At 37.8% G+C, this 23,801-nt stretch overlaps 3 protein-coding genes across 3 annotated transcripts; 1 reads left to right on the top strand and 2 right to left on the bottom strand.

Moving 5' to 3' along the window:
* Positions 1-584: 584 nt before the first annotated feature.
* Positions 585-3,360, bottom strand: LOC111346280 (uncharacterized). The gene is made up of 4 exons (XM_088759891.1): positions 3,082-3,360; positions 1,859-1,966; positions 1,423-1,544; positions 585-664 (listed from the first exon to the last, which is right to left on the bottom strand). Exons 1-4 carry the CDS (start codon positions 3,152-3,154, stop codon positions 629-631), a joined length of 339 nt encoding a protein of 112 aa, XP_088616017.1. The 5' UTR covers positions 3,155-3,360; the 3' UTR covers positions 585-628.
* Positions 3,361-4,815: 1,455 nt separating this feature from the next.
* Positions 4,816-15,419, bottom strand: LOC111346285 (dnaJ homolog subfamily C member 2). Its single transcript, XM_022953576.2, has 18 exons — positions 15,273-15,419; positions 13,895-14,082; positions 12,856-12,931; positions 12,090-12,339; positions 11,696-11,776; positions 10,855-10,920; positions 10,318-10,409; positions 9,712-9,833; positions 9,256-9,324; positions 8,896-8,976; positions 8,697-8,785; positions 8,329-8,401; positions 8,023-8,186; positions 7,454-7,554; positions 6,784-6,897; positions 6,160-6,218; positions 5,824-5,934; positions 4,816-5,038 (listed from the first exon to the last, which is right to left on the bottom strand). Exons 1-18 carry the CDS (start codon positions 15,328-15,330, stop codon positions 4,979-4,981), a joined length of 1,854 nt encoding a protein of 617 aa, XP_022809311.2. The 5' UTR covers positions 15,331-15,419; the 3' UTR covers positions 4,816-4,978.
* Positions 15,420-15,443: 24 nt separating this feature from the next.
* On the top strand, positions 15,444-21,950 carry LOC111346286 (uncharacterized). The gene is made up of 4 exons (XM_022953577.2): positions 15,444-15,743; positions 17,789-17,963; positions 19,834-20,025; positions 20,977-21,950. The coding sequence occupies exons 1-4, from the start codon at positions 15,534-15,536 to the stop codon at positions 21,318-21,320; spliced, it is 921 nt and encodes a 306-aa protein (XP_022809312.2). The 5' UTR covers positions 15,444-15,533; the 3' UTR covers positions 21,321-21,950.
* Positions 21,951-23,801: the final 1,851 nt, after the last annotated feature.

Below are 23,801 nucleotides of genomic sequence, written 5' to 3'. Positions count from 1 at the left end.
AAAAATGCCCCAATTGTTTCATATGCAACGAAATCGACTTAGCTGTCGGTAAACGATTAAAATGAAGCAGGTCGAACTTGTTCATACAATCGTTAAGTATTGCAGTTTGAGCATACGAGCATGAATCTGTGATGGCACCCTTAATAATAATGGATCTTACACAGAGCTTTGGTCTTGTTGTATACGAACACTTACCGGTCGTTTTTTTCTCAAATCTATATTACAAATGATATCGACTTACTTCTTTGAGGATTACAGGAACTGTTGAGTGTACACACCGATGTTTTCAGCCCGCAAATCGACAAAATGCTTCTCGAAAGCGACCAAGCGCAAAAGTGAAATCAGATAGCAGTTAAGTAGAATTGCGCGTGATCTCATCACGAAAGAATGCAAACAGCGGGGAAGACTAAGCCTAAATTGACGGGAGGGGAGGGTCATTGAGGAAGTTTGATCGTTTGGGGCTAAAAAAAGAATTCTGGACAAGTTGGAGGAGGTGAAGATGCTGAAAATCTCGGAAATTTGATCAATTGCTTGACACAGTTTCAGTTACATAGATTCAGAAGGCATATCTACACGACAGTTAATTGAATTAATAAAGGTCTTTAATGCGATCAACTCTTCATTTTAGTCACTTTGCATCAGGTAACTGGTCCTTGATTGCTTCCTGTTGATCAAAGTGTATCATCTTCTTAAAAGAAGAAATCCTTCAATTGGATCCTCTCTTCTAATTACTGTCTTCCCTTGGAGGATTCCCCCCTTCCCCACCCCCCTACCCCCCACCGCTCTCTCTCAAAAGGACCTCCTCATCACTGACGCGGCTCTACCCAATTATCTACCGTTTAGAATAAGTGCTTCGGGTGATCATTGGAGGATAAACAGTAAATATGACAAACTGCACACCTGATATTAAATCTTGTAAACGCGATAACTACTAGCGGCAGAAATTTGTGGTCGGAACTTGAAGCATTAGCCTGCTCTACACGTCCAATTAGTCATAGGGAGCGAAATATTTTGTTCATGAAGCGACCCTAACCAGACCTCCCTCGGTTTTCCCACTCCTCCGCTTCCATCGCATCGTTTACTATCGCGCTTCGTTTTACCAACCCCGCCCCTCAGCGGTTTGCGCTTTTTTTACACACAGGGCATCTTTTCGCGCCCTTGTGCGATCAACATTTTTGCTGGGATCTTAGAAGTATATAGTACGAAGAATAAAGGATTTTTTTGTCCCTATTCGTTTGACTGAGCATAGCTAGTTCGCTACCAATAGCTCTATTGTGATTGGCTGAACTGAAGCAACAGGAAAATGCAGAGAATTCAATAAAACATTTGTGCCAGGGTGGGGAGGTAGACGTGAATGACTTCCCAAAACCAAAATCAAGGGAGGGTACCCTAAGGAGATAAATTCAGCAATGAAATTGTTACCTGAGCACAGGAGAGCGCATTACATGTTTGGCTACAGACATGAGCCACTTCAGTGTCACCGCAGTGTCCTTTCTCGAGTTCGTCCCCACAAGTTACAATGTTCTGAGCATCATAGCACTCGTCTAAAAAGAAAGCAATGTTATACACAAGGTGTGTCACAAACAAACATATCGTGTTTTAGGAACCTTTTGCCTGTGGAAAGGGGAGTAGGTTCTTCGTGTGTCTCGATCGGTAACAATTTACCTGATTCCCGCATATGGTTCTGTATATTCAATGATGAAAATTTCATTATGTTATGTTTCCAGGAAGGGTGATTTCTGCCTCTCTAGCCATTTTCTCTTGAATTTGATAGGCATAATCCATAGCCAGCATTTAGAGGTATAATCAGACACCACGTCATAATCAACAATTTTACGAAATTAAAATTTCGACCTACCACAACGTCCACAAGTCTTCCGACATTTTCCACTCCACGGTAGTTGATAACAATTCCCAGTTTTATTTCCTTCGGTGCAGAAGATCTCTTCCTGAAGGTCTTGACATTCTTAACAATAGAAGACAAATGATGACGTATATATCTGAGATGTTTCCTCGCCCCAATCCCCAGGGGGCTTTTACCCTTAGGGAGACTGGGGCGAGGTTATAGTTGTCGATTTACGCTGAATTATGACCTGCGATGTAGCTCATAAAAAAAAAAAAAAAAAACTACAACCCTGGAAAATTTGTTCTAAAAACTTGAAAACCTTGTAAGCGGAACATCCAATTTTGACTTACAACCTTCCTACCGGATAATGTAGTCTTCTGTGGCGTAAAATTATTCATAAAACTTTGTACTGATGTAAAGTGGGGCAAAATCCACGGGATGCTAAATTATTTTTACGACCTTTGTAATCAAGGTTACAAGGTTCGATAAAACAAAACAGACGGTCAAAAGTTCATAAATTCTCGATCAAAATGCTCGTAAGAAATCTACAGCCAATCAGAATGACGAGTGCAGATATCCGTGCAAATCTATGGAAAGTCAGAATAGCTTTTCAGAGCCATTAGACTAGCTGTAGTGGTGGCCCAGATAATCGTAAGTCTCGTTTTCATTTACTCGTCCCAGCTTTCCTCAATTGCGTTCCTACATATCGAAGGTGGGCTAGCGCTATTTGCAAACGATGGATAATTTCATAAATTTCTCGTGAACTGTTTTATTTACGGGCATGTCTGGTCTGTTATCAGAAAGGCGCCAGAAAATTAAATCCAGTGTTTTTTAAACAGCTATCAAACCTCGCGGCAAAGATTAAAGAAATCAGAATTAATTAAAGATCATTTACAGCCATCAAGGCCACTTTCTCGGCAAAGTTTCGCGTACAATCCCTCTTTCTTAAAGCCTTTCTTTCAAAGCATAGAGTTGAAATAAATCGCTGTAATAACTGTAACTCTGTGTTATTAGATGCATAATGTCAGCTGTCAGTCTCGCGATGCAATTTTCAGGACAAAATGTATTCTACTACAGTAAGTTATATCTGAATGCCTAGATCTCCAGGACCGAAATAAGACCAAAAACACATCCTAAACATTAAAACATAACTCAAAAGACTCTATTTCATCCTTATCTTTTTCAAGACGGTTGCTTACTGCAAGATCCTTTCACACAAATAATTTTTCACCTACCTAAATTGCTTTCGATGAGAAAAGCTCCCTGCATCAATAGAAGACTCACAAAAATCAAATTAGCGATTCCCATTGTGCCGAATTTCGGTTACTAAGGGGGCTTCTTCTTCAACTTCTCCGAATCAGGTCAACTTAAAAATGATTGTGAAATATTCACAAAGAAGATTTAATCTTATTTTGGATGTATAAGTAAATATCTCTTCTTAGTTGCTGGACCAAACAAATCCGTGTGTGTCACTTTGAATGACAACTTTTCAAAATACTGGCGACTGGATAAGTAAACAAAATAAAAGTCGAGCTTATGGTACCAGAAATGAGTAATAAGAGATCACGGTCATTAATTGGGATTAGCCGGAAATTACAGTATTCAGTCGATAAAAGAAACTTAGGATGAAATTTAAAATAGTAATTTTTCAGAGAATAACCGATATCGGAAAAGAAGACGAAAAAGCTATGTGTAAATCGGTGACAAAACATCTCAACAAAGCAGATATAGATTTCCAAATATGTAGAATAGATATTGAAGCAAAAAGTACTTTACAATGGCTGATTAAAGACACGACCAGCTGAGGTGTTAATGAGAAAAATGAATGTCTTACTTACGAGTTAAATTTCCTATTCTTGATGAGTTCGATCAAACTTTTTATCGTTGCTCACGAAAACTTTAATATTTCATGAAAATTTATCAGAACATATCTCCCTGGCAGCGACTGACACCGCAAGTTATTTCACTTCCAATAATTGATGCGATACTTCCAAATGGCGATGCAAATTTGCCCGCGTTTTCCTGTTTGCGTTCAATCATCTCATTAACCCTGTACACCTTAACATCAGTATGCATATTCTCCATACTGTTCTCTATACATTTTCAAAGGTTCTGACAAGGACAATTTGTTTAACAATCAATGGCTTCTTTAGTCGGTGATCATTTCCGTTGTTCTCGTGATCTTAATGTGCGATTCAGTGGTGATATTGTAGGAAGAAATTAGAGGCCAATTACACCCAGGGGTCTTTGCAATTACGACCGATTTCTCTCATCAAAATAATTTTTTTTTTTAATTCAATCCGGCTTTGAGTTCCACATCACGTATGGTTAAGTGATATTCATTCTGATCTTTGCAAGTGTGGCGAACTAAATCTCTTAATGTAACTGAGCTAACTAAACTTCTTCGGTAAAATGTTTACAACGTTAGATCTTTTTTATTGGATTTTGTACATTGTAAATTTTTGAATTTTAGAAAAATTGCTACATGTACTTCAGTCTCCGTTAGTAGTGGTAAGGTTTTTCAACTAACAAAATGACATGCGTCGATTTTTTGCTTTGCAATGTTTCGTGAATTCGTGAACAGAGAATGGTCAAGCCACATAAACTATTTCAAATCACAGGACTCTTCCAAAAGCCTGTTGAAGATGCGAAACTAAAAACTTCCCCCCTAAGAGATCGGTCGTTATTTGTAACCAGGTGAGGGGTAGGAAGATTTTGGTCGCGTCTTGATAAGATTTTCCTGATCCCAGTAACAGGTGATTGGCAGTCAATTCTCTACAGCCCCTTTTTATTCTCCGTTTTCCCTAAAAACCATTTGATACCCCAGAAATCCCCCGCCCCCCCCCCCCCCGGGCGATAAAGAATGACTGGTCCGTAATTGTTTTTAACCGAACGACATTTACAAAAGCCTGCTGGTACTGCAAAGCTAAAACTTTCACCCCTTGTGTACACCAAACTTACGCGTAAACTAAGAAACTCAATTGCTTTATTTACAAAAGGATATAAATGGAACACAGAGACCAGTTTCCATACAAAGGCGTTTGTATGACTTTTGAGCCAAAAGGAGTTAAGCTTTTTATTAAAATACAATAAGAACAAATCAATTGGCAGCTTGATTCTTTGGGGCTTGTGTTACGCGGCATTCCCTTTGCTTTGAGCTGCTTTCTTGGCTTTCACCCTCTCAACCAGGTCCTACAAGTCAGTGAAAGGCAAAAGAAAAAACAAAAAAATTTAATTACTCTCTGATTAGACTAGGAGCAGTCCCTTGCACCGCTTGGAACTCTGGGAATGATGCTTACTCCCAGAGTTCCGTGCGGCGCGCCATTAACATCTTTTTTCTTTCGCTGATTTTTTTTTATACCAACGCGACTGACTTCGTCGAAAATGGAGGACTGCTCGTAGTGTACTCTCTGATGTACTAAAACACACGTCCAGAGAAACATAAATAGGTCTTAAATGCATAGAGAGTAGACTACGAGTATGCAGTGAACTGAAGAGTTAGCTTAAATGACAGTTGTGTTCCATCAGCACTACGCAGTTAAATTCCAGACCATATAACAAGAATCAACATCATAGACCCAAAGAAAATAGTCAGAGAGGACGCTGGGTTGTTCGAATACAGATTCAAAACAGGAATTCGATTTGATTCTCTCTGATTGGCTCAAAGAATTGGCACTGCTTTTAAATCAATATGAAGAACCTGAAGGGCCTAAGCCAATCGTGACTTAACCACATGCGCTGAGTTCCCGCGTTTTGTGTCGGTCACGTCTGACCTCACGCGCTGAATTCCCGCGCTTTGTGTCAGTCACGGTTTCTCCATCGGACTCTCATTCTTTGACGTTACTTGCCCTGGTGTGATTCGCCAATTGCATTACTTCGTTGTAAGGACTTATTTCGAACTCTACTCGATTGATTCTAATGGACGAACGATCTTAAACAAGTGAAAAGACCTAAATATATTTTTTCATGACACAGACCTTGTATCTTTTCATGCATTCCTTTTTGGTTCGTCCAGGGACCGCTTCAGCTATTCGTTCCCATCTTTCTGGTGTGCTCGTGGGGTACGTGCGCAGAGCATTCTCCAAAAGCTGGAAAATAGATTTGCAAATCAAATAAGTTGCTATAATTAACAAGGAAACGATAATAATTGGAGCGGTTTTCAATTGATTGTCGAAAAACTAAATCAAAGTAATTTCAGCAACCAGCGAGAACAAACGTTTGCTTGCGACTCTTAATAGAAAATAGCTATCTGCACTCTTTGACCTAAAAGAAACTAGAAATTATTGATTTCATTCTTAGACAAAAAATCTTACTCTTTGTTCCTCCGAAGTCCACGCAGACATTTGCTGAGCACATTCACCAGATTGGCTTGCTTAAACATGAGAAGAAAGACAATTCACAAATGTGAGCGTAAAGGAATAGCAAACCAATCACAAGAGCTGATTGGAACAAAGAAATATATCAGATGGAGCCAATGAGAACTTAGATTAAAGACAAGCAAATTGGCTGAAGCGCGGTTAAACGTGAACGACCAGGCCGTGACTGAATCAAAGAACCCGCAAATCAGAAACTAGGATTGTTTTGATGTGATGCAGACAGTTGAAAGCCAAAATAGTTTCAAAACAAAAGGTGAGTAACCTGGAAAGACTGAGCGTTAAATGACTGACTTGACCTTGCGTTACACCTAAACTGCGTGACCAAATATAAAACTATGACTTCCTAGCGTGACCTGCGTGACCGACATTATAACTTCATAGCTTCTTAAACTGCGCGACCGAGAGGCTTTTAACTTTGAATTATCTGGCGTGACAAACATGTTTATTTTTAATGGGCGTCAATCCCAGTAAGAAATCAACAAACAGATGTACAAGCTAGCAATCCATAATCAAACATTTACAAGAGGAGACGTGTAATTATTTCAAAGATTAGCCACTCACCATCGTATCTGACTGTCAGATCAGGCTCTGAAGCTGCAGCAGCTTTGCCAGGTTGATGATCTTTGTCAAATTTCGCGAATGCATTTCGATTCACTTCCTGTTTCAGCGTAGGATCTGTTTGCAAACATTTCCCGTGTTAGAGGGGGTAAATTTCTAAAGGAACTGTGGAGCTGCGTCGGTGGAGGTTTTTGCAAGATAATTTGGTTTTCTCATCTGAGGTGATGATCTAAATAAGCCACCACCAAGCGTTTCTATAGCTGACGTTTCGAGCGTTAGCCCTTCGTCAGAGCGAAAGGAGAGGACAATAGATTTTATATATGTAGAAGTGACGTCATACCTACAGACGATACTTTTATGCGCTCTTGTCTTTACAAGTGCAGCTCAGAAATATGCATAGTAAAACAATTATTGGATTCGGTTTTCGCGTGAAACCGATAATTATCAAGGCCTCAGTTTGTGTTATCCGCCTCAGCCTTCGGCTTCGGCAGATAACACAAATCTTTGGCCTTGATAATTATCGGTATCACGCGAAAACCGAATCCAATAATTGATAATTATCAACACGGTACATAAAACCAGATTCCCTGCATTCGAACTGTTTTACTTAAAAAGAAATTAACATGCAGACTGCTAAATAAATAAGCAAACAGATAAATTGAGTGCTACAAACCTAGCTTCTTCAAGTTCTTTACTTTTTTGATCACGTGTTTGGAATCTCGTAAAGTTCCAGTTTTGGCGTGCATGTTGACGTAATCAGCGATTACTTTCCACCTGGTTGCGAACAAGATCAAGTACAAACATCAAGGCAGAAAAGATCAGATTCCCGCTGACTATTGTACAATATGTCACGCGTAAATTAAATAAGTATTCACTTCTTCATTGCTTACTTTAATTCTTGAACTTCGCGTTCTATAAAATTTGCAAAAGAAGTATTTGTACCCTAGGATGTGAGACTTTTGGCGGGAGCCATGAGCAAGCGAAGATCACTCAGGTGTTTGCATTTGGTAGCGGTGGTTTTGGCGGGAATTTAACGGTGTGCCCCTGCAGTGGCCAGTCGCATTTGGCAACAGTAATTTTGGCGGGAAAATGACACAAGTCGTGATTGGTTCTAGTTTTGCATCTGATTGGTTAAAAAAGAGCCACGAGTTTTCTGGACCAATCACAGAGCGAATTAAAGCAAAGCTAAAGCTATCGACACTCAATTCATCGATGTTACGTTAGAGACTTTTTACAAGCTACCTTGAGGCGGTTCCTGCTGGAAACAGATTAACAGCTTTAATAAGAAGCTGAGTTTGATCCTCTGTCCAATCGTCATTGGGCATTTCGTCGTTTTCTTTGTTCTTTGAGCTCTGTTTTGTTTCCGCATTAGCTTCTTGTCTCATTTTTTCTCTCATTTGTTCCATCTAAGAAAATATTCGTGCAGTGATCAACGAAACTGAATCAATTGGTAACTGAATCAACACAAAGTAGAAACACCGCATTTAACTCTCTAGTCTCCTTTACAATGCAAAAGCTAAATTCAAGCCAAAGATAAAGTTATCATACCTCTCTCTCGTAAATTTCCTTCACTTCATCCTTCGACTGCGCTTTTTCAATACCTTCTCTAAAGGACTGTAAACTATAAAAGCGGCAGGCTTAATGTCAGATGGATAGAGAGTCATAAAACACAAAAATCGACAGTTAACCTTTTACCTCCCCAGATCTGATTGCTAATTCTCCCCTCCAGCTGCTACACACTTCCTTGTGAATTGGTTACGAGATTTTAAAGTTAGATCAAGGGAACAGCTTCTACCTGACAAGTTTGAGTATTCTCATTACCCGTTTGCCTTATAATGTGTGGATATTATGGGGAGAAGTGACATGTTAATCACTCCTAAGAGTTCATGGGTTAAAAATTTTATCTGGCGAGTTACCTTTCCAGCGAAATAACTTCAAGTAGTCTGTCCATAACTTCCATTTCACGTATCCTTGACTCTTCGTCTTGAACAAAATAATCGTAATTCTATAAAAAAGAACAAAAAATAAACATTTTTTATAATTCAATCAGACATCGTACCAACCCAAAACCAAAAAGTAAAAAAAAAGAATAAGAAATTCCAGGTAAAGTTCTACCTTTATTGTGGTTCGTATCGTCTTCCTTTCTTTCTTCATTATATTCTTTATTTTCGTTTTTTCTACTTTGGCTGCCTGCGCCTAAGAAAGAATTAAAGGTAAAACAAGGGAAACATCAGAACGTTCCATCCCTTAGAACTTAAAGAAGAAGGAGATTGGGAACTAATGTATCGCTTTCCCTATATCCCCACCCGCCAGAACCACGCGAGAAATTTTTAAGTGTTATAGTTTCCAGGGTCTCTCTCGCTCCGCTTCCGAGAGATGACGAAATCCTGCGCACAAGACTACTAATCATAAACATTAGTGACAAATTATCCAATTTGTTGGGAGATTAAAACAGAAAAGGGAGATTTTTCTTACCTTTTCTCTTGCTTCTTGCTCTTCTTTTTCTTTCAATTTCCTTTCATTTTCAAGAACTTCAAGTCTTAGCTGATGAGGCAAACGAATCAAACTTGGTTACCGCGTGTGAATAGTGAGCAGAAAGCACTCTTCGATTGAGAGTAATAAAACCAAGACCAAAGTAATCAAAACGACGAATCAGAAACGTGGAACACCTTTAAGAGCCAATGACAACTCAAAGTAAAACAATCAAATTACCTAAAGCGCGGGAAAATACGGGCGCACAAAATGCTAATAGTTTATTGGTCTTGCATCTAATTGGATGAGAGGCTGACGCGAGATTTCTGGACTAGTCACGGAGCGAATTAAGGCAAAACAAAAGCAATTCAAAACAATTTTGGACACCAAATTGACAATTCTTTTTAAAGAAGCACAAGGAGCTACTTTAGAAAAGAAAGAAATGAAACTTTCACTGACTCGTTCTTTCTCTTCAGCGGCCGCCCGGGCCGCCTGTTCTTTCGCTTTCTTTTCGGCAAGTTTCTTTTCTTTTTCTTCATCTTTAAATTTCTTTATTCTAAAATCACATGCATAAGCGTTATCTGCAACAGAGGGGAAATACGCATGCGTTAGAAACAGCACGAAATAAAAGTTATTTGAAAATGGCCTCTTCTTCTCTGTTAAAAGCAGTGGATGTGATTGTATTCTTCATTTTCACTACACGAATTTTGCGCTAACGAACTAATCAAGCTCTCGCACCAAACGAAATAGAACTTTTTGGAATTTGAGACCTTGAAAAAACTGTTAGTAATGATTCAAAAGTTCAATTCTAATGAGCTACAAAACATTTCTGGAATTCGTAGAATCTTACACGAGACTGTACTTGCTGCAAATTTATTTGGCAAATTTCTCATCCATCATTTCCCAACCATTCCCCAGATCTAAAGTGCTTCACATCCCTTCCCATTCTCTGAAGCAAATTTTGCATTAAAATAACAACCCTCAATGAAATAAATAAATTACCATAATTTATGACATAGATTAATTCATGATTAATAAATTAGGGTTACCATGGTGAGCACTCACCAACTAGAGTCCTTATTCGAGCAACTTCTTCTTTTTTCCTCTTTTGTCTCATTACTTTGTTTTGTTTTTCAATCCACCGCCTCTCATCACGACTGTAAAAAAGCATGATTACAATTTTTAAATAAATTGCAAATCTTTGGTTTGTCAAATCCTCTTTTCATATTACCCAGGTGCTATGAGTTTGGGATTGTTTATTTTACATCACAAATCAACAACCAGGGAGGCTTAAATTGTTAGACAAATTTTCCTTGTCAGTGCCAAATTATAGGAAATGCAGAGAGGAGTGTATGGAGAATTTGCATTCTGATGCTAGCAAAATAAAGGGTTACTACATGTAGAAGAGAACAAATAAACCCAGCCAATCAGACACACATCATTTTTTTTATATATGAATCATTAACCTTGTTACTCCATCTTCTCAAAACTGGTATCAAAACAAATGTATGGAAATCATTTGAAAGGATTTGTACCTTGAGCCAAGGGGACACATCATATTGTTTAAAATTTACTTTCAAATCATTAAAATGTACAACTTACTTCTCCCCTTTCTCTTTTTCTTCTTCATCTAGATAGGAATATTCTCTCCATGAATCAAAACTATACCTTAATAAAAATGAAAATAAATTTGTAAAAAAAACATGAGTGTCTGCACATAAATTACATTTTTAGTTCTGACTAGCTTAATTACAGTGAGACTCAGAAAACGGTGATCACCTTGATTTGATTACAACAGGTGAATCATGAGCTGATCAATCACAATAAAAATCTGGAAAAAATGGGCAAACCTCAAACCAAAACTTGAAACTGTTACTGTTTGCATCCCTTCTTAGCTTTTTCCTTGTAACACAACAATATTCCATTTACGTAAGATGCACGATCCTCACAGTAATGAGTGCTATTTATGCAATAGCGAAAATCAGACTTGAAAAAAATCAGGCCTGTATGGGATTCGAACCACTGACCTCTGCGATACTAGTACAGCGCTCTACCAATCGAGCTAACAAGGCAACTGGGAGCAGGTCGTTAAGTTGATTCGTAATAAACCCATGATGATAAATCAGATATGATGAATATATGAAGGCCTGTAAGGGATTCGAACCACTGACCCTTTTTTTAAAGGTCTGATTTTCCCTACTGCATAAATAACGCTCTCTACTGCAAGGATCGTGCATCATAGTCGTATCTATAACCGCAGTTCAAAATATATGAACTTCATATATTCATCATATCTAATATTCCATTTAACAAATAGATTCCACATTGCAGTGAGATTGTTCAGTAATACACAGTGTAGATCAGATATGATGTCAAAATGTAATAAGAACAATAAATGGCAGAAGAGTAGGGTGTAGGGGGTTGGGTACAGTAAAAATCTTACCAAAAGCTATAAAAATTATCGACTTCTTCAAATGTTGAATTTACATTTCCTAAAGGTGGGACAGGTTGAACTTTGGACCATCTGCGAAAAAAAAAAAAAAAAAGTAGAGAATAATGCACTCAACTATACAATGGAAGGTGTAAGAGTACTTGAAGGTCAACCGCTGACATTGCAAGCTTAAGCTCTTTGAGAAAGCATATATATATATATATATATATATATATATATATATGCCTGAAGATGCACTTATCCCCTGAAAAAAAAAAAAACATACAGTTCACCAACATGTAATCTAGAGCTGGAAGAAAATATTATGCCTGTGTGTGTTAAGTAAACACTTTTTACTGATTGCAACTTCAGTGGGCAAAAGAGGAAAATATGTTGAGAATTTTACCTTGAATTTCTCTCAAACACTGGGCCATAAACTTCGAAAAAGTTACTCCGCGAGTTGGCATTCACTGAAGGGATGGTATCATCAAACATTGGATCCACACTATCATAGGCTCGCCGCTTCTCTTTGCTGCTTAAAATATCATTCGCAGCAGTGATGCATGCAAACAGATCCTCGTCAGAAAATGTCTTCTTGAAGAGCTCTTCCTTTTTGGTCTTCTTGTCTGGATGATGTTTGAGCACCATCTTCCTGACTGGGAAACAGAATGCAACAATGGAAGAATGAGCTCAATGCCTGAGTTTTCAGTGAATTGTCAAGTCTGAAGGAACTTACAGTTGTTTACAGACTGTTAACACTGTACCCTGTTTCTAAACAATGAACAAACATGTTTACAGCACCCACTACCCCATAAGAAGGGGTCTGGTCTGTGGCAGGTTACTCTCCCCCCCCCCCACCCTCTTCCCATACAACTCAAATTCCAGGGGTTTCATTAATTTTTTCACCAGGAGGGCAACTGGTTTTCACAGGTGGGCAAAACGTTTTGAACTAAACTTCTTTATAAGATAAACCTTCCTCCAGATTGTTAAACCAGGTGGGCAAAACCGTCCTTACAACCGGTCAATTTGGCCGGTGCTCAGCCCTTAATGAAACCCCTGAAGTTCTGTGCTATTTTTCATCTGTTAACCCTCAGAATGTATAAGCTGCATATCTAAACTTAGGTGCACTTTTTTTTGTACTCCAGGAGTTAAGTACACAAAGTAATACTTACATGCCTTCTTGATGTCTGAAGCAGTGGCCCTATGTCTGAGTTTGCCAAGTCCAAGAACCTTGTAATGATCCTGGTGCTAAGATAAGAGATGCGTAATTGAATTGCTCACTGATTAAATGACTGACTGACAGACTGATTCATTGGCTGAGTAATAATCCAGCTGCAGACAGACAAATCAATCAACTGATTGATTGACTTACTGACTGAAGGACTAAGGAATGGATGGCGTGGTGCACAGAAGAATGCACTGACTAACTGACAGACCAGCTGACCAATTGACTCACTGCACGCTACCTGACAACCTGATGTAGTGAATGATTAACTAACTGATTGACAAATTGATTGACTGACTGATAGACAGACTGACAGACTGATTATCTGACTGACAGAACGACCGACAGACTGGCAGAACGACCCACAGACTGGCAGAATGACCGACAGACTGGCAGAACGACCGACAGACTAGCAGAACGACCGACAGACTGGCAGAACGACCAACAGACTGGCAGAACGATCGACAGACTGGCAGAATGACCAACAGACTGGCAGAACAACCGACAGACTGGCAGAACAACTGAAAGACTGAGAGATTAAATAGCAGACAACATAGCAACTGACTAACAGCCTGACTGACTGATTACTTGACTTATCGACAGACTAATTTGAATATATCAACAAAGTTGAAAAGGTAAATTGGCCACTGTTACAATTATAAAAGCTGACATTTCAAGCATTAGCCCTTCGTCGGAGCGAATAGAGGAATTGTGGGTTGTGTGTGCTTTTAAAGGCAGAAAATGGAGCTACGTGATCGGTGGGAACATGGCAACGAGAAAAACACGAATAAATTAGTGGAATGAAAAGCGTTCGTTGATACCTGCGGGATTTAGACTGCCGGTTTGAAAGATGAGCCTTTGCTCAAGAGTTTGCGGCTTATTTCGTTACCCCCACCGACGCAGCGCCAAACAGTTTCTTTGGAAACTACCAGCCTTTATTGACAGACTGACAACTGACTGACTAGCAGTTGTTTTCAGACTTTTACCTTACAGTCTGTAGGATCTAAGGTGAGAAGAAAATTATGATCTTCTTCATCAGATGAAAATCCTCCTTCAGAGCCAGCACTTGAACTAGCACTGGAGCTGCTATGATGAGAGGACAAGCCATGCTGACGGCGGCGAATATTTGCTTCATACCATCGACCAACAGGCTCAAATCGTAGAGAAGTTGGTGCTGCAAATGGAAAACAAAAATACCACTCAAATTCTGAGTTCAAATTCAGGATAGTTACCTTTGCAAACTTTTTAACTCCCATGAATGACTAAGACAGAATTTCTCTTCACAGCATAAATACAACACCAAGTAGACAAGTGATATAAGTAAACAAAAATATCAAATAGGAGGTTATAAGTTGATCCAATATCAAATTCTCCCCACTATCATCGCAACAATTGTATGGCAGACAGTAAGGAGAATTGCTAATAGGATCTATGGTTGGTCCTCATCTTTGATTAATCAGAGTACACATACAAGGCATCTCATCTTTGATTAATCAGAGTACACATACAAGGCATCTCATCTTTGATTAATCAGAGTACACATACAAGGCATCTCATCTTTGATTAATCAGAGTACACATACAAGGCATCTCATCTTTGATTAATCAGAGTACACATACAAGGCATCTCATCTTTGATTAATCAGAGTACACATACAAGGCATCTCATCTTTGATTAATCAGAGTACACATACAAGGCATCTCATCTTTGATTAATCAGAGTACACATACAAGGCATCTCATCTTTGATTAATCAGAGTACACATACAAGGCATCTCATCTTTGATTAATCAGAGTACACATACAAGGCATATGTTCCAAAAATCTTGTGCCCATTTCTCTGTCATGATGCCCAGTTTTGAAAATTTCTGTGCGATTGTTGCAAGTACAGTAAATGAAGAACCTAAAATTAACTTAAGAAAAAATTGCCAGGAGCGAAAAAAAAAGTAATAAAGCCCTTGAGTCTTGTATTACCCTCACATAGGAACACACAACTCATGTAGTTAAGCGCTTGAAGGCGAGTTCGTAATTTTCCGTTATTTCACCTTTCCGGTTTTGAGGCCGAAGGACCCATGCATAATTATGTTCAGTGCGTACATGTGCAAGAATATTTTTTTTGATTTTTTGATTTTTTTTGTTCTTAAAGTCCCGGCAGTGGTATGAAAGATTAAATTTTCAGTCAAGCTCATCACTCTTCGAGCCCTGCCTTATCATTCTAGGATCAAAATCGTGCAGAATTTTAAATATTCTCCTTATCTGTATTATGTTGTAAACCCCTTGATGAAACGCGAGTTGTCACTTTCCAGCGTCAATGCTTGATAATGCAAACCCATATACACAGTAATATGAGCGTTAGAGTACTAACCTGATAAACGGCAAAGTGCTAAGCTTTTTTCACCTTCGTTGGCCGGCGGAAGAGCCATTATTTCGACTGAAAGTTCTCCCCTAAATGCTGCCGCTCAATCCGCCATTTTGGCCAGACGCAAGCACGCGATTTCAGCGGTTGACAACACGGCGTATGCGCAAATCAGAGTTGGAATGGCGCGCTTTCGTAAGATTTTGCTTCCGTGATGACAGTGTTCCTACGGGTGTAGTGAACATTTTTAGCGTTTTAATTTGATGCAATATGTCGTCATTTTCCGACGATCCACTTACATTAACGAAAGATCAGCTAAAACGTGAACTAAAGGCAAACGGTATTTCACTTCCGCGGGCTGAGCAAAAAAAATCCTTTTACGTTGACTTGTACTTGGAGCATTTGACTTCGCAAAATGGAGATGAAGAATTTTCTTCCGATGAAGAGGTGCCTCAGTATTCTTCGATGCGAGCCAGCGAGGTACCTACTTACTCACGTACTCCTGTAATATATTCAGCTATATTATTTTAATATTTTAAGGCGGCGAAGAGGGTGTTTTCATCCTTAAAGTAGGTTTGCTAGTTAATGTTTTGGCGTTTGCGGTTTTGGTGGCCAATTTGTTCATTTGCAAACATTCTGTGATTTGTCCGTTCAATTCCAGCAGCAGGTTTCTTTCCGAATGTGGCTTTGTTTTGTTTCGTTTGTGAAACGAACGTGTGGCTTCTTTTCAACAAACTCTACTTTTAAAAACAACTTTACTGGATCTGACGATTTCATCGCCAAAAAATTCGCTTGTTAGACTTCATGGCTTCACTTCGTAATTGACACAAAAGTCTTCAAACTGAAGCAAAGATTTAGCTTATACAAGTGGGCTCTGCTGCGCCCTGGGTATATCATTGAGAATATTAGCATTACATTGCTATAAAATGCCAACTGCCGAACAAGTAAGGAACTTATAGTGTTATAATTACTTAAACGTTCTGTCGTATCGAATTCAACATGCTAAATTAGACTACAGATTTTACACCAGATGCCATTTATTATAGCTATTGCATGTCAGTTTTGTACAGTGACTTTTTCCTTTCTTTCCCTGTTACCTCATCATATTTTTGTTAAGAATAACGATTGCATATTCCATGAAAGATTATATGCAAACTGATTATTAAGCATGCTCATTTAGCAATTTAGCAGTCAGTGAAAAGGTGATAGCAGCAATAAATTGGCTTGTAATTGAGCATGGTGACTGAACAATGTAGGAACATCAGGTTCTCTTAATTTTTGCTTCACCAGCCATTAAAGAAATGAGAAACATCAACTCAATGAAAGCAAAAAATTAATGCAAAACAACCATAGCAGTATAAAGGGAAAGTATTAAGGTTTATATGTTTATTTATGCAAGAAAATTGGTAAGGAGGAATCAGACTGATTCCAGAGTTGTTCTTCTTCCATCTGCGTGCTTCAGAGATTGAATGGAACCTAAATGTTGCTACGTCAGCTCAACACCCAAGGTTTTCATAAAGAAGTGTTGTAGTTAGAGAAGAAGTTCATGTCATTAAAATTTAGCCAGAAAATAGTGTCCATGTAATGGCTGAAAAACTCTCTCAGGGCTCGACGCTAACTTTTCAACTTACGAGCCAAGTGCCTAGTGACATCTTAGATGTTTTTAGATGTTACAACAATTTCAGTCTGTTTACTAGCCAAACTGTTTAGTGGAAATTGAAAACCACTAGCCAAAACTGAATTTCTACTAGTCTGTGGCTAGTGGGCTACTTTTAGTGTCAAGCCCTGTCTCTGACAAATTAGTAAAGGCTGATAGTTTCTAAAGAAACTGTTTGGGGCTGCATCGGTGGAGGTAACGAAATAATTTGAATATATCAACAAAGTTGAAATAGTAATTTGGCCACCGTTACAATTATAAAAGCTCCGACAAAGGGCCAACGCTCGAAACGTCAGCTTTTATAATCGTAACGATGGTCAATTTACCATTTCACCTTTGTTGATATATTCAAATTATCCTGTCTCTGACATGTACCTACTTTTCCTATCTCTTCACTCCCAAGATCTAATCAGTGATTCTCCTTACTGCCTGCCATACAGTTCTAATGATATTAGTTTGGAGAATTTGGTATTGGATCAATTAACTGTCCTCTAATTTATATTTTTCTCTCTCCTCATCACTTGTCTGCTTGATATTATACTGATATTGCAAGGACAAATTCTGTCTTGGTCACTTGTGAGAGTCAAGATAATGCCTCAGTATTGCATTGCACATCCTGCATCAGGCATAAAAGTCACTTAATTAGATGAACACAGTATTGTTTTTCAATAAATACTTTTAAACAAGAACTGTGACCCATCTTTTTTATTGTCCATTAATTTTTTCAAAACAGACATTGCAAGGGAGCATGAAATGAAATTTTAAAAAAAAAAATTGTTCAATAGCATATTTTTTTCTGAGGAATCACCCTAAAGGGTTAAGAATATCTCCTTGCGACAAGTTTGATTTCTTTGAATTTGACTTACAGAAGCTGCCAGTCAAGCCGCCCAAGAAGGTGACCATCAATAAAAGAGTTAAAGGCGGCCTTCCATTTGATGTGGTGGCTTTGTCCGATGGCGATCTTGCCAGGCAGCTTAAATCCTTTGGAGCTACAGTAGGCCCTATTACAGAATCCACACGCCCTTTGTACCAAAAGAAACTAGGTGAACCAGTATGCTCACACGAGCTGGCATGAAAGTTTACGTGATAAGGGCAATTGTACATGCATTTTGCTTGGTTCTTTCTTATGATCAATTAGAGGACGGACTTGTACAGATATCACCCTTAGACAACATTTTGCTTTTCTCATATTTATTACATCCATTTTGAAATCATTGGTAGTCCCTGTAATCTGATTGGCTCTAATTGGTGTTATTCACGAATCACACCATTTTTTGCTCTAAATCACATCATTTTACACACGCTTGAGTGAGTTTTTGACACATTACGTCAGTCTTTCTGTTTCGCATACAAAATAAGATGTAAAAGCATTTCCGGTTCCACTTATCGTTTTCAAAACCGGCTCAGTACTGCATCAGTAAAATATTTGAATTGACCAAGTCCTGTATTTGGGCAATTTCAAAATGGATGTAATAAAGTGGTAATTGAACTTCGTGTCGTGCAATTTAGGTCTGAAATCATATTTGTGATTTCAAATCACGTGTATGATTTCAGCCCAAATTGCCCTCCACTCAGTTCAATTACCATTATAAATCAGATAGATTCCAGGTAGTTGTTGTTCTGTACAAATAGATTCTGGAGACGTCATAATATGGTGATAACATCAGTGACACTCCCATATGCCTTGTGTGCCATTTTTGTTTGTTCTCATCACATTTTGATGATATCTGTCAGGGCTAGACACTAACTTTTCAACTTACTAGCTAAGTGGCTAGTGACATCTTAGATTTTACAACAATTTCAGTTTATTTACTAACCAAACTGGCTAGTAGAAATCAAAACCACTAGTCAAAACTAAATATCTACTAGTCTGTCGCTAGCGGGGCTACTGTTAGTGTCAAGGCTTGATCTGTGTTCAATCACTGAACAGAAGTGTAGCATCATTGATTATATTTGTGACATAGTATTTTGTTGGCCAAATCAGCAAATATTTAGCCACTGCAAATATTATGGAATCTAATTGTGGTACATATATCTCTTATTTGTGAAATAAGATCAGATTGCAGTTGTCAATGACTGTAGATAATTGGAAATCAGTTTGCGTAATTCCAGAAACTTTACTGTCAACTTTAGCTCTGTGATTAGAACCTGGAGGGTAAAATCTGAACTGGTAATGTTACTTCAAAAAGTTCAAGGGGCTTTCAAGGTTTAATACTTTAACTCCCAAGATATGATTGGTAATATTTACCTTTAGCTGCTATACATTTCCTTGTGCATTAGTTATGACAAATTTGGTGTTACATGCAGATAAAGAAATATGAACTACCTGACAACTATGGGTATTCTCGTTACTGGTTTCCTGAATAATGTGTGGATACTGTAGTGAGAATTTACAAGTTCATCACTACTGGGAGTTAATGGGTTAACAAAATTAATGTGAAATTTGCCAAAAATTTGTCAGACAAGTTCAAATAGATACATCTTGACATTATAATTTGAATAATTATATCAACAAAGTTGAAATGGAAAATTGGCCGATTATAAAAGCTGACGTTTCGAGTGTTAGCCCTTTGTCAGAGCAAATAGGGGAATTGTGGGTTGTGTGTGCTTTTAAAGGCACAATCACAATCTTTCCCACCAATCACGTAGCTCTATTTTCTGCCTTTAAAAGCACGCACAACCCACAATTTCCCTATTCGCTCCGATGAAGGGGTAACGCTCAAAACGTCAGCTTTTATAATGGTAATGGTGGCCAATTTACCATTTTAACTTTGTTGATGTATTCAAATTATTTCGTTACCCCCACCGACGCAGCCCCAAACAGTTTCTTTAGAAACTATCAGCCTTTATTCATATCTTGACATTGTTTTTATAAAAAAGAAAAAAATTCTTTCCAATTTTTCTTTTTCTCAGCAAAGTTGCTAACAGAGGAGAAAAGTAGTCCTGCTATCTCAGCTGCAGTGAAAGTTTCCCCAAAACAACCAAAGGCTTCTCCAGTAAAGCCCAAGGAGGAGTATGTGGAATTCTCAGATGATAATGAAGTTTCGTCAGAAGAGAAAGAAGAGGAAGCAGTAGAACAGCTTCCATATGAACTTGATGAGGAAGGTACTGAAAGAATCTTCCTGATGTGGATTTTTGTGCCTTACACAGTATCAGACTTCAAATTTACATGAAAAATATTTTGTAACATTTATATTTTTGTAACCTGTGGTGTGATGATTTTGAAAAATCATTCCAGTCATGTGATCATTCAATTTATGTTAAATTACAAAAATGAAGCATTTTATTAATAATAAAATTTTATGTAGCATTAGATCAATTATATATGATTGATATTGAGTTGGAGATAGTACATCTAAATTATGTGGTCATATATATAATATTATATAGATAATTATATGTTATTTTCTGGTTGGGAGGTCAGTTTGGAAGAAAATTATGCCCAAGGTGTTATTTTTTCCCATTTGGACTGACCTTGACTGGTCAATAACTGATATATTTTTTTATGAGGATATACTTTTTACCACTTGGCTACAAATGCCAGGGAAAATTGCCAAACTGTGGTCTGTAGTGTAAAAAGTAGACCAGTTACTAGTATAACCATGATTATTAAAAATTGGATAATGCAATTCAAGACTTTTCATTGGCTTAGCCATTATGGTATATGAGTCAATATACCATAAACTACAATATGGTGAGCATAAGCTTGAGATTGAAAGGGAGCTAAAAATTTAATAAAATTTAATAATTTAATGAAGCGTTTTTAATAAAACAATTATTCCACTCGCGTTTGTTGGATAATTAGGAGATGATTATAGCCAACTCAGCCCTACGCGCCTCGTTGGATATCTATCATCTCATATCCAATGTGCGCTCGTGGAATAATTGTTAATTAGCCAATCAGAATTATGGTTTTAAGATTCCAGTCTACTGAGATGCTTTAGATAACTTCAAATTGAATATACTACTTTTAAAATCAAGCTTGGGAATACTTTGGCAAGTTAAGTGCTATTTAGGGTTAATTTTGTTGGATTAATTTTTTTTCTCAATTTGCAGTCCAGCAAAATGCAGGTCCAAAGCACCTTTCCTATTCAAGAACATCATCCCCACCATCAAAAGCAACACTAAGACAAAGAGTCGCACCAAGCATGACAATGAGAACGCAGCAGACCCAGGAAATCTTTACCAAGGATCCCGAGAACAACTTGTCCAAAGAAAATCCTGCAGAAATGGCAGCAAAGAAGAAGACTCCAGAGCTTAACAAGGAGGAAAATAGCATATGTGGTCCTCACATTCAAATTCTGCTGGCTGTTGGAGTTTTTCTTGTCTTTACGGCTTTCTTGATTTATCATCTGATGGAAGATACTCCTAGACTTGAAGTAAAGGGAGCCAATAGTTGAGCTGTAGTGACAATATGATTGTTCATAAAACAATGCTGAAGAGTTTCAGTATACCTGTAGGTTACAATTAAAATATGTTTTTCATTCCTTGTGAGTGCATGTACCTTGTAGAGAGTAAAAATAATGTTATTTTAGATGTAGCTCGAAAATTCTGTAGAAGTTTGATTTTGTAGATTGGAAAAATTTTGCAGTGTGGATCGGGAGAAATTTCTTTTAGGAAGCACTGTTGCTTTTTTCAATTTTTAGATCAAGCAGCCAAACATAACCAAGTAATGGAATGTGCTTTTGTCAACTTTTATCTTTGGCTGATTTTATTTCTTCTTTCCTGAGGTACTTCACCAAATACTTTTTTGGAATACTACACAAAAATCATTAAAAAAAAGCCTACTCTTTCCTACACTTAGAGATTTTCAGTTCCCTAAAGGTTGTAAGTTTTGGCAAACTTTTATTTTCTGGTGTGTTTTTTTCTCTGCAAGAACTTCTTTTTCAGTATCAAGCACAGAATATTCTGATAAGATCCACAAATTTTAAAACTTGCATAATTTTTTATTTTATGCTACATGTACATAGTAGTCATGCTTGTTGTATTGTAATTAGCAAGGTCAATTAAAGAGACTTTCTGACAAAGAAGCTTGTTGTAGAGTGGTTTTTCAATTTTTTTTTGGTTGGGATGAAGTGAACGTTTGTCATGACAATTTTCTGGCAACTTAGTTAACTGTGAAGGAGCACAAAGTTTCTTTTTTCATTTCAAATCTTTATGTAAACCCAGGTAGAATATTTTAATTTTTACATCTCTAGTTCCACAAGGGATATCTGGAGATTCTATTATTTGCAACCACCGGTTATGTTTTGAGTTTTTTGGATACTATCTTTGTTATTGTACATAAAGTAGATACGTTTATAAACATTTTTTGATTTAGAACATCATAGTTTTCTTTATTTCAAATTTGAGATGATTGTTTGTAATTATCGATTTTTTGACATGATCTCTTTTGGGCTTATGTGGCTATATAATTATAGTCAATAAAACATTGCTATTTGAGCCCGAGACAGAAAATTTCCCTTTCCAGCTGCTTTATATATCATGGTAAGTTACTTAAGAAATTTTGTTTTGTATCAAGCGAGCATTCTATAGCCACTACCCTTCTCTGTCCTCTTCTCTTTGATGGATAAAATCAAAATTGTGAGAAATTGACACAGCCTTGTTGTGTACCCTGCAATTTTTCAATTCACATCTGTTTTGTCTGCTCTGTCACTTTTTAGACGCTTCAGCGTAGGGTTGAATAAAGCATGCAAAATATTTTAAAAATTTAATTGATGGTCCCAAAAGCCAGTTTTCTTAACTGTACATTTGATGTAGTTTATCATATTCAACAAATTAAACTATTCTCTCCTTGCAGAGAATGGATTGATCAATGGTTCTTATTAAGCCTTGAAGTTTATTTCTTGGACTAGAATTCGGACAGTGTAGTGTCTAACCGCGAAAAGTAAGCCGCAAAAGGCAGCCACGAAGGCGAAAGACAACAGAACACTCCACAGTACACGTTTTTAACACTTTCTTCCCGCGCTCACACTCTCCCGGATGTATGCTTTCACATGTACAACCGCTGTCCTAGTATACTACAGACAGATCATTTTCGCTGTAGGCTGAAAGCGAGCATGCTGAGATGTCTTGAATCCCGCTATAATCAAACTTCCTGTGCGGACAAATATTCGCGAAAATTTTTAGTCTTTGTTTTAAACTTTCGAAAATTATTTAAAGAGAACGGAGAATGGAATCTGTTTAGGTGGTTTGAATTGGAAGGACAAAAGAGTGATGTTTCAGAGGATGGCTCGGTTTGTGAATTTGTTTGGAATACATTCAAGTGAGTTTTCAAGGCCGGCTCTTTGGTTATTTGTACAACTTGGTTATTTCACACTTTTACGGAGAGAGAATGAAACAGAACTACGTCAAAAACAAGAGCTATTTTAGCCAGGATTATACCTTTCTACCTCTGAAATTTCAAACGCTACAAAATGATTTTGATTAAAATTACGAAGATATTGTCTGACTTGTCCAGAAAGACCGTCAGGACAAGTTTACGGTACACGGCAGCCTTTCCTTTTAAGCTTAATTCTTCTCGATCTTTTTCAAGCGTCTTAACCGATAGAGTAATTTTTAATCTAATTCACGAGTTTTTGTTTATAAATCTGCAGTGAACGAAACCCTACGAATATCATATTTTGTCGTCTCAGAAACTGAGAAAGTCGACGACAGGCAACCGTCGTTCTGCTCTAAAAGGAATTTCATTCTCGCCAGCGAGGATTGTAAGGTAATTTAATCTATCTTTGATTTTCAAAAGGAATCACGAACTCTTTGTAAATGATTCATTCTAATGGAATGGTCTTTACTTACAGCGAAGAGGAGGAATTTTGTCTTCGTCTAAGTCGGAAGGCCAAACTCACGGGTCTTCTGAGGCACGGTTCAGACGCCGTACTTGA

Source organism: Stylophora pistillata, chromosome 5 (assembly GCF_964205215.1).
Source record: "Stylophora pistillata chromosome 5, jaStyPist1.2, whole genome shotgun sequence".
Lineage (NCBI taxonomy): Eukaryota > Metazoa > Cnidaria > Anthozoa > Scleractinia > Pocilloporidae > Stylophora > Stylophora pistillata.
This window is presented reverse-complemented; position numbering and strand designations above follow the sequence as displayed.